The sequence below is a fragment of the Aquarana catesbeiana genome, unplaced genomic scaffold (genome assembly GCF_042186555.1).
Source record: "Aquarana catesbeiana isolate 2022-GZ unplaced genomic scaffold, ASM4218655v1 unanchor237, whole genome shotgun sequence".
Classification (NCBI taxonomy): domain Eukaryota; kingdom Metazoa; phylum Chordata; class Amphibia; order Anura; family Ranidae; genus Aquarana; species Aquarana catesbeiana.
Genome location: NW_027362665.1, coordinates 2,160,657 through 2,179,332, shown reverse-complemented (window position 1 = coordinate 2,179,332; position 18,676 = coordinate 2,160,657). Strand labels below are relative to the sequence as shown.

Below are 18,676 nucleotides of genomic sequence, written 5' to 3'. Positions count from 1 at the left end.
CATTATATAAAAAAAATCGGGCTAACGTTATTGTTTTTTTTTATTCATGAAACAGTTTCTTTAAAAAAATAACGTGTTTGAAGAATTGCTGCGCAAATACCGTGTGATATAAAAAGTTGCAATGACCACCATTATATTCTCTATGGTCTCTCCTAAAACAATATATATATATATATAAAATGTTTGGGGGTTTTGATAAATTTTCTAGTAAAAAAAAATGATGATTTTTACATGTAGGAGAGAAGTGTCAGAATTGGCCTGGGTGGGAAGGGGTTAATTACCATAAGTAATAACCAAATAATTATTATATATTATTTTAAGGTAATTTACTATATTTTCAAAATCTGTACTCAAGCAGGTGGATTAACAGACAAATTACTGAAGTTTGAAGTTATAACCAGAAATTTCACAGTAAATAGATATCAAAAGAAGGGGCGAGAACAGGGTGGTGGGACTTTAAATGAAGCATATGATGACGATAAAGTAAATAGATAAATAATAAATGATTATCTTATAACATAATAATATATGATTTAGCTCGTACCTTTTCATCAACAGAAGATTCTCATTCTCCCTCCTAACTGTGTGAGAAAACACGGGATTGTGAGTAATTCTTATACACATAAACACGTTTTTCCTTCTAGATAAGAGGCCTGGGCTGAAAGGGAGTGTTTGTCTTTTAGACACACCCCCTTCTATGACACTGCAGTGAGAGGCGTGCCTCCACTGCAGCATCTTTATTGGACAGCTGGGGCCAATGCTACTTTACCATTGGTCCAAGACTCCAAGCTGTCCATTGAGCTCAGTGCCTCTGATAAGAAGTGAGGAGAGGCTCTGTGAGCTCATCCTCTCAGAGTGTGTCGGCTTGTATTTAAACCCTTGCCTACTGGGCACTTACACCCCTTTCCTGCCCAGGCCAGTTTTCAGCACTGTTGCACTTTGAATGACAATTGCGCGGTCATGCTACACTGAACCCAAACACATTTTTTATCATTTTCTTCATACAAATAGAGCTTTCTTTTGGTGGTATTTAATCACTGCTGGGTTTTTTATTTTTTACAAAAAAGACCAAAAATTTTGAAAAAAATATGTTTTTTACTTTTTTCTGTCAGTAAATTTTGTAACGAAGTAATTTTTCACCTTCACTGATGTGCGCTGATGAGGCGGCACTTATGGGCACTGATTAGGTGGCACTGACGAGGAGGCACTAATATGCTGCACTTATGGGCACTGTTAGGCGGCACTCATGGGCACTGATAGGCGGCACTGGTGGGCACTTATAGGCGGAACTGGTGGGCACTGATAGGCGGCACTGGTGGGCACTTATAGGCGGAACTGGTGGGCACTGATAGGCGGCACTGGTGGGCACTTATAGGCGGAACTGGTGGGCACTGATAGGCGGCACTTGTGGGCACTGATAGGCAGCACGGATAGGCGGTACAGATGGGCATTGATGGGTGGAAATGATGGGCGACACTGATGGGCATTGATGGACAGCAGTGATGGGCATTGATGGGCAGCACTGATAGGTGGCACTGATTGCCAGCACTGACTGGCATCGCTAATGAGCACTGATTGGGGGCACTTGTGGGCAGTGGTTGGCACTGATTGCTGCCACTGGTGGGCACTGATAGCTGGCATTGGTGGGCACTGATTTGTGACACTATTTTGCAATATTGTGATCAGTGCCCTGATTACATTCCTAGGTGTTCCCCTGTGAGGAGATGCCGCTGATCGGCTCTCCTCGCCACATACCCTGTCAGTGTGAGGCGAGGAGAGCTGATTATGGCACTTCCTTGTTTACATGTGATCCGCTGTGATTGGACACAGCCGATCACATGGGTAAAGAGCCGTGGACGCGAGATTGAGGTTGCGAGAGCGGCCGTTCTGGGACGCCATCATATGACGGCGTCCCAGAATGAGAGCCGCACCGCCCCGGGATCATTTGATGGTGGGCGGGCGGCAAGCAGTTAAACTGTCCGCTCTGTAAGTAGCTTCTGACAGGCTGAACAAGGAGCCCCAAATTTCCCAGGAAGCCGAGCTACGACCCTAGAAGCTCAATCTTCTATTTTTGTTTTGTTTTTTTACCTTCATGGCGGGTGAGGCTCTTCCTCCCCTGACTGCACCTACCTGCAAAGAACCCCAGCCGAGAGTAAAGGGTGGAAATGGCTCCTGATCCCCAGATTTGGGCAATTATGTCACCAATATAAATAGAATAAAACCCGCGCTATGTGTAACAACTCAAATACCTACAAAAATAACTTATACCGGACTGCTGCTGTAACAAAGGTAAGTATTCCCTTTATCAACTAGAAGAGCATTATGTGTCACAGCGCTGTCCTATTGTGTGTGCACATAAATCATCACAAATACACTAAAATATGTGGATACATTCATATATAAAGTGCTAGGGGCTCAAATAATATTCTCTGCAGATCTACTGCTTCCACTTTACACCTACTTCATTGATTTTATGGTGTTTATCAATAAATGAAGTAAACTGATCCATGTGCAAATTCATCTACAACATAAAGTGCTTTGTGCTCAAGATGATGTTCCCTGCAGATCCACTGCTTCCACTTTACACCTACTTCATTCGTCTTATAATATTTGCTGCTATATTAAATAAACTAAAAATCTGTGCAATTTCATGTAATCATACAATATTTTGTGCTGAATATAGTGTTCTCTGCAAGTCCACTGCGTCCACTTTGCATCTACTTCAATGAACTTATTTTGCTCAATAAAATCCACCAATCAATGAAAAGTTGATAAGGTGTAAAGTTCTCGGTGCTCCAAACTGTGCCAGCTGTAGTGTAGCCACGCCTTCTTCCACCTCTCACACACGTGATGGTGAGGGCGCCCCCTTAGTGGTGATCTTTATTGATTTGAGAAATTTTTTTGAGCAAAATAAGTTTGTTGAAGTAGATGTAAAGTGGAAGTAGTGGACTTGCAGAGAACACTATATTGAGCACAAAATATTGTATGATTACATACATCTGCACAGGTTTTTACTTTATTTTATATAGCAACAAATATTATGAGATGAATGAAGTAGGAGCAAAGTGGAAGCAGTGGATCTGCAGGGAACATCATCTTGAGCACAAAGCACTTTATGTTGTATATGAATTTACACATGGTGTGGTGGACAGAGAGGGGGGTCTGAGAGGATGTTTGAGAGAGAGAGGGAGTGTGGACTGACAAAGAGAGGGGGGGGCTGACAGAGAGGGGGGGCTCAGAGAGAGAGTGAGGGCTGAAAGAGGGGAGTGAGGGGGGAGATGAGTGAGACCCCTAGCCCTGTCCCTATCTGCAGTCCCTCCTTTGTCCCATTGTACTAGAATCTGTCTGCAGACCTGTATGTATGATGATGATGTGATGGTACGGTACCTTCCATTCAATGCCAGTCTGTCTTCTTGTGAAGATCCGCTTTGATCCTTTCAGACAGTCAGCTGCTCTCAGCTGTCCCCTGTGTCCCAAATCAGCCTGTCCTTGGAGGACAGTCCTCGCTCCAGGCCTCACGTGACGTTAGAGAGTGGAGGAAGTTTGAGCAATCCATGCTGCTCTGGAAGCACGGGGTATGGTACGCTGCGCCTGCCCAGCTGCTTCTCATCTCTTCGGGAGGCGGAGTCTAGGAGGAAGAGGCGGTGCCAGAGGAGCTCTTCTTCTGAGTCCAGGGCTCTCTCAGGTCCCCCCACCTATCTGCCCTTGAATCGCTGATTACTGCTGTGTGTGGTGAAGGATGCCCACTTGCACCCCAAGGGCGATGCAGATTGCTGCCATAGTGCCACTAGTGCTGGACCTATTTGCCCCCGCTAAATGACCATCACACTGGGGACAGTACAACAGTGCCCCTTTACATTCTGCACCCGGCCCCAGGGTGGTGCCCCGCCTGCCTCCCCCCATGCTATGCCACTGGTCACATAGCCACCGGGTAGGGGAGGGGTAGAGGTTGAGGCACAGCCGCACAGGCACTCACAAGCATCAGGTGCCCTCTCTCCTCCCAATGGAGAGTAGGTAAGCCAGCGGTTGTGGCTGCACCCTAGGTGACTGCCTAGTTTTGCCTAGCGGTATCGCCGCCCCTGGGTGCACCCCGCGCACCCGTCCATAATCAGGATATTGCGTGGCACTTGCGGGTGTCAGGGAGCCACAGCCAAAATGTGGGAGAGTTGGGATGTCTGTTGGATCTCACCAGTCAGGAGACTTTCCTGTCATCCTACATGATCCCTTCTGAGGATTGTTCTATCCTTCCAAACAAATGTATGAAATCACAGATGCATAGCTCCCAACTGTTCCTGATTTCAAGGGACTGTCCCTGATTTGGAACAATGTCCCTCTGTCCCTCTTTCCTCCTCATTTGTCCCTCATTTTGGTCTGATCTTTATAGTTGTATATAAAATGCACTTTTTATCTTTCAAAAATTATTTCACAGTGCTAAACCTTTCATCCAATTTCTAAATTGCTGCATTTGTAAATTTTACCGGTCACTGTAAAGGAATAGTAGTGGTAAAAAAGCACGTGTGGGTTTAACCAATCATTTTTTTTGGTATGATTCTCTTTTAAGGGGGCGTGGCAGGGGGTGTGTCCGATGCCTACATACTTTTACTAATAGGTGTCCCTCGTTCCCATCTCAAAAAATTGGGAGGTATGTCGATGAGTCCTCCTTCTATGTGATCTAGAAGATCTTGAATCACAATGCCTTTATGGCTGAAGTGGATGACTCAGTCTATATATATTTTTTTATTGTTTTACAGCTTTTTTCACATTAATTATTTTATTTATATACAAGGAAATGTTCTTACTTTGAGAGATCTCCGCCACCATTCCTATGTAAACATTACATCCTTGCAATTTATGTTTTACATATTCATTATGAGTGGACTGATATGTATATTGTTATGCTTTTTGATATATTTTTGAATTTTCTTCACCAAAAAGTTCAATTTCAGGAGTTATGTTTTTAACTTTGCCCTGCTATACAGGAATGGTTATTATGAGACGTTTCTTGGGGCTGCAGTTCCTCTGAACTCCACAAGATGGAGATCTTACTTCTACCCAGACAGGAGGTCTCTATGGAAAACAGGAAGTGATGTCAGGTACAGACAGGAAGTTCCGGGTGAGAGGTGAGTCGGGAGGAAGTAGAGAGAAGACATTGCTGGAAGTGGCAGTAGATGAGGTAATAAGATCTTATTTTCTATTTACACCCAGTAACCCCCCATCATGTCCGTCCTCTTCCTCCATAGTCACTGTGATGTCTTTTATCTCCAGCAGATGATGATACACACATATATAGTGTGGAAACCTAGATTAACCCCTTCAGGGTCAGAACATTTCCCCACTTATGGGGCCGGAACATTCTCTTCATTTTGGAGATAAATTCTAGTAATATGTTCCTCTAAACAAACATCACTGACAATAAATAGACAAGACAATGACCATCCTGACCATACATGGCCTACAAAGGACAATTATTACACTACACAGGCTGTTGGTCTCTGATGGTCCTCTCACCCCACCTGCACATACTTTTCTCACCTCCTTAAAGGAGAAGTCCAGCTTGAGATCTCTTGGCTGGGCTTCTCCTATGGGTTACAGGAGTACAATTCGTTTTGCACTCTTGTGACCTGTTTTCAGCAGAGAGCGGGATGAAGTCCTCTCTCTGGTGACATCACTGGAATCAGTCCAGGCACCGCATCATCACCACAATGAAGTCTGGATCTTCCAGGTCCCTGGACTGATGGCCATCTCAACCTCTCAGCGAGCCACTGAGAGACTGAGACGGGCGCTCCCCACCCCTCCACATCTCCAGTGAGTGCGGGGGGCAGAGCTGTGAGAACCGAGCCATCGCAGATGTTAGATCGATCGGTTCTCAGTGAAGAGGTGCCGGGGGACCGATGCTGCATCCACCTAGGTAAGTATGAATCTGAAAGTAAAAAAAAATCATACTTCTCTTTTAAAGACCTTCTGCCAGCAAGTGAAGGAAGCCTTCACCTCACCATTTCACCGTTCTAGAAATATGTTACAGGATACAAAATAGACCAAGAGAACAAACCCCTCCCCCCTGCTGTCCTCCTACCAGCACTGAAATAAAAATCACACACCAGTAATGTGCACTACAAGGTCCAGCCCAACAGACAGCAGTCTATGGTAACAGCATGATGAGGACAAATGTTCATTCCAACATACAAGGGTCCTGCAGCTTGTCAGATAAAGATCCGGGAAGATCCAAGGAGATTAAACAACAAAGAAATGACAGCGCGAGATCCTCATTAGAATGATGAAGTCATTTATTCCATAAAAACAAATAGTACACTTACATGTTATAATCTTCATAATCAGCATAGATGGCAGATGGGTTGTTATTGGAGAGAACAAAACTGACTCCTCCCCCACAGTTCTGTACTCCACCAGCAGCATCCTCCTGCTATCCAATCCGATCCCTTCTCTTACTGCAGAGAGTGACAGTGACATCACTCCGATCAGTCAGCAGGCTGCCGGAGATTGGAGCCTTGCAGCCGGAGTTCTGCCAATTATCCTGATTAGCCGACAACTCCGACCAAAAGTCAGCAAGTTCCCCTTCCTGGACATCATGATGACCCGACATTGTCCTCACATCACTGCCTCAGAGCAAACAAGTCAAAGGAAGGATCGTATTTATCATTCCTTGTCTGCAGATCTAAAACCAACCAAATCCAGTTCAGAAACCAAACAAACCCAACAGAGAAAGGGGAATATCTGATCCGGCAGGACAAGAGGGTCCCAGGAGCCCACAAAAAAATCAGACGCTAAATAGTCTACCTAAATGTGTTCCCATGGGGGGGGAGAAGTTCTTATATGTATAGAAACCCTCCTATTACCCCCTCACATCCACATCCTATTATTGTGTGACCAACACCATCCAAATAATTCTTACTTTCATTTCCCAAAGTAATCCTTCTACAAGGAGACCTGTATAGATCAAATGACGGGACCAATGGGGATGGAGGAGGACTGGAGTCACATGACTGAGAAGATACTAAACCTCACCCTGGAGATCATCTACCTGCTGACCGGAGAGGTGAGGAGGATTCTGGGAGGTCACATGACATCACTATTATCTCTATTAATAAAACACAGACCTGACCGGAGAGGTGAGGAGGATTCTGGGAGGTCACATGACATCACTCTTATCTCTATTAATAAAACACAGACCTGACCGGAGAGGTGAGGAGGATTCTGGGAGGTCACATGACATCACTCTTATCACTATTAATAAAACACAGACCTGACCGGAGAGGTGAGGAGGATTCTGGGAGGTCACATGACATCACTCTTATCTCTATTAATAAAACACAGACCTGACCGGAGAGGTGAGGAGGATTCTGGGATTCTAACATGATATTCCTATTGGTTCCTCAATACAGAGATTTCCTCTTGTGAAGTCAGGTGATCATATGACCATCACAGTGCCTCCATGTGACTCCCTAAAACCTGAGAGACACAACATGCAGAAGATTTTAAAAGTCACCAAGAAGATGATGGAGCTGCTGACAGGAGAGGTGAGGAGGATTCTGGGAATTCTGGGACATTATCCAGTAACAGACAAGGGATGTGTCTGGATGGTGACTGTATCATTGTGTGTGTCAGGTTCCTATAAGGTGTCAGGATGTCACTGTCTATTTCTCCATGGAGGAGTGGGAGTATTTAGAAGGACACAAGGATCTCTACAAGGACGTCATGATGGACAATCAGCCGCCCCTCACATCACCGGGTAAGAGGAGACTTTATTGTAAAGGAGAGAGCAGTACGGAGGGTCCACCTAGATCCCCCATCATCTGATAAACACATAGAAACAATGTATTCAGTCAGTGTGTGTGTTTCCTACAGATGGATCCAGTAATGGGAACCCACCAGAGAGATGGCCTCGTCCTCTGTATTCCCGGTATTCTACACAGGAAGATCACACCATCCCTCACCATCATCAGGTAGATGAGGAACAATCACTGATAGTATCATTAGGATCTGTACATTATCTGCATTGTTACCATTGATGTCATTTTTATTATATATTCAGAGTGTAAACCTGAGAGATTCTAAAGTTGAGGTTAAAGAAGAGATAAAGGAGGAGGATGATGAGGATGGGGTGATGGAGGAGATTCTAAAAGAACACAAAGATCTGTACCAGGACACCATGGTGGAGTCATCCAGCTGCAGAAACCCACCAGAGAGATATCCCCGTCCTCTGTATTCCAGGGATTCCACACAAGAAGGTCACACCATCCCTCACCATCATCAGGTAGATGATTGACAATTATTGGTAGTTCTGATTTATACACAGCATGTTTGTTACAATGAATGTTTTATTATATATTCAGAGTGGAAACCTCGGGGATGATAATATTGATGTTAAAGAAGAGTATAAAGAGGAGGATGAGGAGTATGGAGTGATGGAGGAGTTTTCAGAAGGACACAAGGATATGATGGAGCCACCTAATACCAGGAACCCACCAGAGAGATGTCCCCGTCCTCTGTATTCCCGGGATTCCACACAGGAAGATCACACCATCCCTCACTGTTACAAGGTTGGTGGGATGGATATTAAAAAAACACACTGATAGAGATGTATGGATTTTTTATGTGATGTCACAATAATAAAGCTTATATCTTACAGATGATATTCTCTCTCATTGTCTTGGTTTAGAGTGGAGATCCAATCGATATAGAATTTGAGGTTAAATCAGAAGAAGAAGAGAGGTATGTGAGGGATGATCAGAAGTCTATGGAGGAGGATGGAATAACGGGGACATTTATAGAGGAGGACACTCCTACAGAGATCAGCACAGGTGGGTTATTAACACTAAATACATTCCTCCACCCATACTGCTCACTGATTGGTCCAGAGTAGGGCGGGGACTGGGTGATATCAGCCTGTAATCCCCTGGTCACTTTCCTGAGCTGTGTTCCCCGTCCTGTATTCCTGTATTTCTCTCGGATAATCTTCCTTCTCTGTGCTGCAGACACAATTTATGTATCTAGACTGGATTTATGGAGATTCTGGGGTTCAGCTGGCAGAAAAATGTTCATTTTCAAAATAGACGTCTAGCAAGATCTCTGACAGAGCAATTCTCCCAGGATTACTTGCTCTGTTGTCTGCTGGCTGTGCCGGGTGGAGGGATATGTCTGTATAGTCTCAGACCCAAGTCACTGAGTGCAGTCTCAGGAGATGGGAGGCAGCGGTGTGGGACCTCTGCAACTTGTCTCATGTAAACATTTAATCTTCCACTGATTACTGAATACCAATATTATAGGCCTGACCCCTGCACTATATACTCTATATTGTACATTACATCATTCTGATACTATATAGTCCTATCTGTTGTATCTTATACAATATGTTGTACATTACATAGTCCTGACTTCTGCTCTCTGCCCTCTACCCACTGCTATATATACACATAATTTGTATTCTCTTATGTTTCACCCATATTCTACCAGCTAGACATTTTATATCTGATGATTTGATTGGAGCACAGACTTTTACATGTTGATAATAATGTGATAACATCCTCACACTTTTGAACCTTAAACAGAAAGTGATAATGAGGGAGGAGTCAATAACCCAATGATGGTGGTCTTCAGGATAAGTCCAGTCTTCATCTTGGTTGTTCTCCCCCCATCCTCACTCTCTGACCTCTGGTGGGGCTCAGCCCCGCTGTTATTCATGACTAAATCATGGACTAAATAAGGAAGTGCAGGACTTCTTGTGTTGGGAAGATGGCAATGAGTGATAGAGGGGGTGGGGACACTCGTCCTATAATCCCCTCATCACTGTCACTCCTATAAAAGACAGTTCTCGTTGTTTCCTCACTCTCTGACTAAGGTCCATTAATAAAGAAATGAACTGCTAGGAGATCAGAGGACCCATTTACTAGTTACCTTGAGGAGGGAATTGTAAGATCCTCAGAGACAAAGCTGCCTGATGTGGGCGGAGTCCTGGTTTAGGGGAACCAATCTGCTCATGTCTAGTAATAATCTTTGTATTCCTATTTTAGTAGATGGACGGGAGATGAGGAAAACCTCAGAGGATTGTCTCACTTTGTCTCCAGACTGTAAAGTAGAAGATGAGGACATCACACAGTATAGTCCAGGAGAAAACCCGACTACCTCAAATGTCCATCCGGCACCACACAGTGTAGATGGACCATCGTATTCCTCTTATCCTGAGGAACCTCAGACTGTGAGGGACGGTGCCGTCCTTCCAACAGAGAAGAGCTTTTCCTGTACTGAGTGCGGGAAGCGTTTCCATTCTAAATACAATCTTAATGTGCATATAAGATCTCATACGGGGGAGAAGCCGTATTCCTGTCCTGACTGCCGGAAATGTTTTTCAGTGAAGTCCAATCTTGACACACATCAGAAATCTCACACGGGGGAGAAGCCGTATTCCTGTCCTGAGTGCGGGAAATGTTTTTCACAGAAGTCTAATCTTTACACACATCAGAAATCTCACACGGGGGAGAAGCCGTATTCCTGTCCTGAGTGTGGGAAATGTTTTTCAGAGAAGGTTAGTCTTTACAAACATCAGAGATCTCACACGGGGGAGAAGCCGTATTCCTGTCCTGAGTGCGGGAAATGTTTTTCAGTGGAGTCCCATCTTTACACACATCAGAGATCTCACATGGAAGAGAAGACAAATTCCTGTCCTGAGTGCGGGAAATGTTTTTCACAGAAGGCTAGTCTTTGCACACATCAGAGATCTCACACAGGGGAGAAGCCGTATTCCTGTCCTGAGTGCGGGAAATGTTTTTCATTGAAGTCCAGTCTTTACAGACATCAGAGAACTCACATGGCGGAGAAGCCACTTTCCTGTTCTGAGTGCGGGAAATGTTTTTCAGAGAAGTCCAATCTTTACAATCATCACAGATTGCACACGGGAGAGAAGCCATTTTTCTGTTATGAGTGTGGTAAATGTTTTGTACAAAAATCAACTCTTGTCAAACATCAGAGATCTCACACAGGGGCAAAGCCATACTCCTGTCCTGAGTGCGGGAAATGTTTTTCAGATAAGTCCAATTTTTATAATCATCAGAGATCTCACACAGGAGAGAAGCCGTATTCCTGTTCTGAATGCGGGAAATATTTTTTAAAGAAGTCAACTCTTTACACACATCAGAGATCTCACACGGGGGAGAAGCCGTATTCCTGTTCTGAGTGCAGGAAATGTTTTTCACAGAAGTCCAATCTTTACAAACATCAGCGAACTCACACGGGGAGAAGCTGTATTCCTGTCCTTAGTATGGGAAATGTTTTTCAGTGAATTCCCATTTTTACAGATGTCAGAGATCTCACATGGGGGAGAAGCCACTTTCCTGTCCTGAGTGAGGGAATTGTTCCTCACTAAAGTCTTGTCCTCCTGTACATCAGGGATCCGGGAAGTGTTTCTGTCTTAAATCTGGTCTTAATGTCCATAAACGCTCTCACACGGGAGAGAAACCACATTCCTGTCCTGAGTGCGGGAAATGTTTTTCAGTGAAGTCCCATCTTCAGACACATCAGAGATCTCACACAGGGGAAAAGCCGTATTTCTTTACTGAGTGTGGGAAATGTTTTTCACAGAAGCCCCATCTTTCCAAACATCAGAGATCTCACACAGGGGAGAAGCCGTATTTCTGTCCTGAGTGAGGGAATTGTTCCTCACTGAAGTCCTGTCTTCCTGTACATCAGGGATCCCACACAACCATCGAGGTGTATTAGTGCCTTGAGTGCGGGAAATGTCTTCTATATGAATGTTGCTGGACATCACAGCTCTCATGTGGGGAAGAAGCACACCCTGATATACACCTCAGATATACTCCATGGCTGATCTTCATCATGTAAGAAACAGTTGATAAGGAGATCAGAGATCACCAAAGACATGGATGAAGTGTTGTACCGTGTTGGCCATTGATAGCAGGAGAAAAATAAAAATGGAGTCATTACCTTTCATTGGCCGAGTACATTTTGTGGTGTAAGATTTCACAAAAGATTAGAGGTCTGTTTATAAAAAAAATGTTGAATGAATGTGAGTAGCATTCACCCGGCTGTGATGAATATTGGATGTATTTTATTTCATACACTGATTTCCTTGGCTCCATCTAGTGGCCATAATGTGGTATTGTGCTATTTTTATTGAGGTATTTCAGGAAAAATACCCAATTATGGTCACTAGATGGAGCTGATGGTCATAGGAAATCACTGAGGTAAATTCTGGCTAGTAGAGCCCTCAATTTCCATTTGTCAGGCATGGTTTGATTGTAGTATCTGAGATTGGACTCATGCACTTGTGAGTTAAGTAGACACTGAAGGATAAAAGTACAATGGACGGCATTGGGAACCAGCCTCTGATGAAGACGACAGAGATGGGTGAAAGCGGTCAGGCCAGCGCGGCCCATCTCTGGACTACATGCCTTTGACCCATATATGGTTCTACACACTTTACAAGACTGCTGTTTTCACAGACAAGGGAGGACCTTCCCCCGGGACCCTGGACCTGTGGACTTGATGACAAGCTGATAAGTACAGTATAAATACATTTACCATTCTTTGGAAAGGACTATTACTTTCTGGAAAGGATTACCTCTTCACATTGCTCTTTCATTTGGGGTGTGAGAGCGAGTCCTCATAGGGACTCTGATTGGTACAGTGAGAGGGAGGCCAAGGAGGACCATGTTCTTCTGGTTTTAGTGAGCCACACATCACTTTATTGGACCCCCATATTCATTACTATTCCACTTGTACATCTCCTCCTGACCACTGTTACCCAGCAACCCCCCCCTATTTCTTTACACCTACCTTCCAGATCAATACAATCATCTACTTGTCCACCTTTTTCCAATGCAGATCGGAGAACCATTCATATCATCTCATAGCTTCCACTTTGTGCTTTGACTTTATCCATCCTCCCTTTTTCAATATCAGTTCAACACTTGGGTCACTCTTCAGAGGTCGCTTAGACCTGGGGATATTATCCCAGCTGTATTACAGCATTTTTACAACTCCTGCAACTTGAGTGGAATTGCACCTCCTGTCCAGAGATGTCCTTTTGTTTTTATAGCTTTAATACTAATGTATGCATGATGGTTTTTAATGTCTTTCTTATCTTTGACACCAATAAATCTTTTTTTGCTAATCATGTTTGTATGGTGAGTGAAGTTCCATAGATATGTGCTACCACAGGCTTGGTTGTGCTATTACAGGTTTTTATTTCAAGTTTGCCATTTAATCTTCATACCGTGAGCTCCCATCCTCTCCTTTTCACTCTTTTTTCATGTTGTCATTTTTACTCTAACATTTTTGTGGTTATTCAATCCCCATATATTAGTATTGTTTCACCTTTTTTGACATGCTAATTAGGTAGGCGGCACGCTGAGGGTCCGGCGTATATTTTTAGTGTATCATAAAAGTTATTTAAACAAACACTAATAAACCAGCCATTGATTTAAAATGGGAAATACTGCATTTGGCCTTTAGATGGCGCTAAGGATCAAGGAAATTAGCCCCATCTAATAGTAAATATGGTATTTTCCATTTTAAACCAATGGAAACCATTCAAACAGCTCAGCAAAAAGTCTATCAACGTTTGTTCTCCCCATCCCATTCACACAGAAGGAATGTACATGCACTTTCCATGGATGAATTGCTATGCAAATGTTTTATGAATAGACCCCTAAATCACTTGTGTCACTAGGGGGGGTGTCACCCGGTGCGGAAAAAATTGGTGTCCCCCCTCAGTACAGACCCCCCTCCACTAACTACAGATCCCTCTCTCAATATAGACCCCCCACTAAGTACAGACCCCCTCCCTCAGCATAGACCCCCCTTCCTCGGTATAGACCCCCCACTAAGTACAGACCCCCCTTCCTCAGTAGGGATGAGTTCGATGTTCGGGTTGAACATGAACATCGGGTGTTTGCCGAAGAACGAACATTATGGGGTGTTCGCAGGAAATTCGAGCGCCCGCGGAATGCCTTATAATGCACTGCAAGATCGCAGTGCATTGCTGTATGATGATTGGCCAAAGCATGCACCTGACCTGCATGCTTTGGCCAATCCCAGCGCCCTCTGTTAAGAGAGCCATAATTGGCCAAAGACAGGGTGCCTTTGGCCAATCATGGCTCAGGGGGACTAAGTCCATGCCCCACACTATATAAGGCTGCCTACATGGCGGCCCTGTGTAGTGTTGTTGGTGTGGACGGAGAGATAGCTTGATTTAGATTAAGCAGGCAGGTTATTCAGTTAGTGGCAGTGTATTTGATATATATATACAGTCAGTCTAGTATATATACAGTAGTATATACACTGCATCCAGTCAGTGTACCCTAGAGATCTATATTCTACAGTGCATTTCATGAGGTACTATTTCTAATCTACTACAGGCAGTGTATTTGATATATATATATATATATATATATATATATATATATATATATATATACTCTGCAGCATCCAGTCAGTGTAGCCTAGAAATCTACATTCTACGGTGCATTCCGTGGGGTACTATTTCTAATTACTTCAGGCAGTGTATTTGATAAATAAATTAAAAAAAAAAAAAAATTATATATATATATATATATATATATATATATATATATATATATATATATATATATATATATAGTCAGTCTAGTATATATATATACTAGACTGACTATATATATATATATATATATATATATATATATATAATTTTTTTTTTTTTTTAATTTATTTATCAAATACACTGCCTGAAGTAATTAGAAATAGTATATAGTCAGTCTAGTGTGTGTGTGTGTGTATATATATATATATATATATATATATATATATATATATATATATATATATATATATATATATATATATATATACATATATAATAGGGCTGTGGAAATTAATAATTAATTTCCGATTAATTGATAATTTTTTTGATCAACCAAAATTCTTTTGATCGGTACTCACCTCTCCGCCAGCTTCTGAGTCTTCAGGGAGTTCCATCGGAGATCCGGTGATGTCACGGACATCAACATCACTGGACTCCTCCCCCTTCCCCAAGTGCCTCCGTCTGCTAACGAAGGGAAGGGGGAGCTTTGTGAATGGAGTTGCATGTGGAAATGGTGCCATACAAAGTCAGTGCTAGCTGTGGAGAGATACATGAGGAGCAGGAAAAGCAGCAGTCTGTGTTTGGGGATGGAAACTAGGAGGGAGGTGCTGTGGAAAAAGTTCTGAGCCGTGCTGTGGAAAAAGCTCCAAGCCGTACAGAGAGGAGCGCCGGCAGAGTACAGAGAGGAGCGCTGAGAAGGCGGGAGGGAATCCATCCTCTGGTAAAACCAACACAGGAGGAGGGCGGCTGGGATGTGCGTCTGGGGACATTACACGGCTCTTTGAAGGACAACAATGTACGACTGAGCAGTCCTTATCAGTGGAGACAGAGGACATTCCTGAGTCCTACAGAGATGTATCCACCTTCACCTCTCCCTCACATAGCACAGGACATTGCTCTCCTCGTCTGTGTATGGGAGGCCGGTGTGGTGAGGGGAGAGCCAAGTCTTCTCCTATACAAGTCATGGAGCCAGGAATGTCTTCTTAGCAGAGGACCTGCTCAGGTCTCCCTCTGTGTGGTATCTGTGAGGGCTTTACAACCTGTGCTTAAAGTATATAGTATATAGTATACAGAAAAATGTGTCCCTTGTTATATCAATTTATTGTGTTATGGAGATTATGTGCGCTTTATGTAGTCAGTCGGTGTGCAATTCGATCAAATCTGCAATCACAGCCATAACTTCTTATCTGGTCCATTTAGACTTGGTTAAAGCTGGCCATAGATGCATCAGTTGTATGTAGTGGGTTTTTTTTTTTGATCAGTTGGACTGATATGTATATATATATATGTGTGTGTGTGTGTGTGCACATGTATGTGTGTGTGTATATATATATGTGTGTGTGTGTGTGTGTGTGTGTGTGTGTGTATATATATATATATATATATAGTAATTGGATCTGTATGTGCGTTATCATTAATCGAAATTAGTCGATTAATCGATTAAAATATAATCGATTAATCGAACGTGAAAATTTTAATCAGTAACAGCCCTAATATATATATATATATATATATATATATATATATATGTATATATATATATATACTCTGCAGCATCCAGTCAGTGTAGCCTAGAGATCTACATTCTACAGTGCATTTCGTGGTGTACTATTTCTAATCTACTTCAGGTGGTGTATTTGATATATATATGTATATATACAGTATATATATATATATATATATATAGATACACACAGACAGTCTAATATATATATATATATATATATATATATATATATTCTGCAGCTTCCAGTGTAGCCTATATCTACAGTGCATTCCGTGGTGTACTATTTCTAATCTACTTCGCCGTACAGGTACGTTGTTTCGCGCAGCTGGGCTGCCCTGCCGCAGTGTATGTGCAGTGGGCGGTCCGGAAGCAATTTAAGTACCCCACTTTTTTGGAAGAACCCTAACATGCGCCCCCTAGCATGTGGTTCACATCACTTTCTGTCTGTACCTGACATCACTTCCTGTCTGTATTCCATAGAGACTTCCTGTCTGTATTCCATAGAGACCTCCTGTCTGGGTAGAAGTGAGATCACCATCTTGTGGAGGTACTGCAGCCCTGAGAAACATCTCATATTGTGAACACGGCCTTGCCATTGTTGCCAAGTGTTCTGGAATGATGAAGAACAGTCCCAGGATTTAGTCTATTGTCCTATCATGTCCTCATCTCACAGGTTCCAGGACTTAGAGTACAGAGTGTCAGTGAGATGATGACGGCTGGAACACTCTCTGGGTTCCATCACCAGGCACTGCAATTATAGCCGACTGTGGGGAGCCGTGATCTCCTTTCTGATAGTGATAGTAGAACTCCAACATCAGCAGAGAGGCAGTGAGAGTGTGTGATCAGGTAAGTACCACCAATGCTGGGCTGGGGTTACACTTTATTCTCACTGACACCAACAATAGAGCTTATTTTATCTCCCCGACACCAACAATGGGACTTATATTATCTCACTGACACTAACAATGGGACTTATATTATCTCACTGACACTAACAATGGTTCTTATTTTATATCACTGACACCAATGATGGGACTTACTTTATCTCATGGCACCAACGATAAGACTTATTTTATTTCACTGACACCAACAATGGGGCTTATTTTATCTCATTAACACCAACAATGGGTTTTATTTTCCCACTGACACCAATGATGGAGATTATTTTATCTCACTGAAACCAATGACGGGGCTTATTTTATTTTACTGAAACCAAAGATTGGCTTTTTTCTCACCAACACCAATGATGAGACTTTTTTCCTATCTCATGGATGTGCCGGACAGTGATACACACACACATACAGATCCCTGTCTGCCAGATACAATCACTTCCACACATTGACAATAATATGCATTAGGGAGGAGCTCCGTGTCTGAACAGATTGGATGAACACTGGCTCCTCCCACATTTGTCTGAACATCCAATGTTTACGAATTTTGGTGCAGACGAATGTGACGGCTCCTGGCTGTCACTGGTTTCTAGGGAAGCAACGTCTGCCTGCAACAGCTGTGTCCTTAGCAACCGCCGACTTCACCCTGCCCATTACCTTACATGGCCATGTATGCAAATGGGTGGGGTTTAGATCATGACATCATTGTCCGAATATGACCATATTTGGGCAATGATGTCACCACTATCCCCGCCCCTTCCTTTATATATCTGATGACAGCTCGGGAAGCTATCAGTCAGCGAGTGTTACTGTCGGAGATCGCTCCTGTGTGGTGGGTCATTGGGGGGTATAGGGGAGTCAGTGGGGTATTGGCATCATTATTGACGATGGATTTACAATAAGAGACTTTTTGGGGGATTTTTTTTAAATAAAGGACATTGAGTGTTTTTATTGTTTTTTCTTTTTTTTTTAAATGAATGTACCCCAAATGCATTCATATGGGGGGACTGGGCACTTCCAGATGTTGATAAGCCCCCCAGACCCCCACAACCACTAGGCCAGAGTTGTGAGGATGAGGCCCTTGTCCTTGTCAACATGGGGACAAGGTGCTTTACTATAAGGAGTCTCCCCAGGGAAGGCCCCCCATGTTGAGGGCACATGGCCTGGTATGGTTCAGGAGGAGGGGGTGGAGCTGCACACTTATCCCTCCCCCTTTCCTGGGCAGCCAGGCTACATGCTTGGATAATGGATATGGTATGGATTTTACACTCAGAGGGTCTTGTATGTATTTGGGGGTCTCTATACATTTTTTCATTCTTGCTGTAGGATGGGCTACAGAAAAAGTGACATTTCCTTAAAAAAATAATCAGCTTAAATTGCCAGAAAATGACATTTCATTTCCGGCTTCTTTTTTCTTTTTCAGCAGCACACAGACCCTCCAAAGGTCCCCCAAATACATAGAAGAACCTCGGGGGGGGGGGGGGGGGGTCTGTTTTGGTAATGTGCTGTTTTGGTCATTTTTCCTTAGTAAAAGTCAGCACAGCTTCAGCACTTTCTGCACATCATAGAGATGTCCCTTCACAGACAGCATTATGACCTCCCAGGATTAGGACCCCCCAGGATTAGTACACCCCAGGATTTGGAACCCGCCCAGGATTAGGACCCCCCGGGATTATGACAACCCAG

General features: G+C 43.3%; 3 protein-coding genes and 1 pseudogene across 3 annotated transcripts in view; 2 read left to right on the top strand and 2 right to left on the bottom strand.

Moving 5' to 3' along the window:
* Positions 1-13,138, top strand: part of LOC141122057 (uncharacterized) — a 108,169-nt gene extending 95,031 nt beyond the window's left edge. Inside the window, 2 exon segments of the mRNA XM_073611853.1 lie at positions 10,312-11,232; positions 11,319-13,138. Of these exon segments, the coding sequence (XP_073467954.1) occupies positions 10,312-11,232; positions 11,319-11,658 (1,261 nt within the window). The 3' untranslated portion in view covers positions 11,659-13,138.
* Positions 1-18,676, bottom strand: part of LOC141122024 (uncharacterized) — a 245,510-nt gene that overhangs the window by 15,948 nt on the left and 210,886 nt on the right. The gene's annotated exons all lie outside the window — the stretch shown is intronic.
* The window catches only part of LOC141122064 (uncharacterized), a 236,834-nt gene that overhangs the window by 137,272 nt on the left and 80,886 nt on the right, over positions 1-18,676 (bottom strand). The gene's annotated exons all lie outside the window — the stretch shown is intronic.
* LOC141122009 (uncharacterized) overlaps positions 4,984-18,676 on the top strand; it is a 340,305-nt pseudogene continuing 326,612 nt past the window's right edge.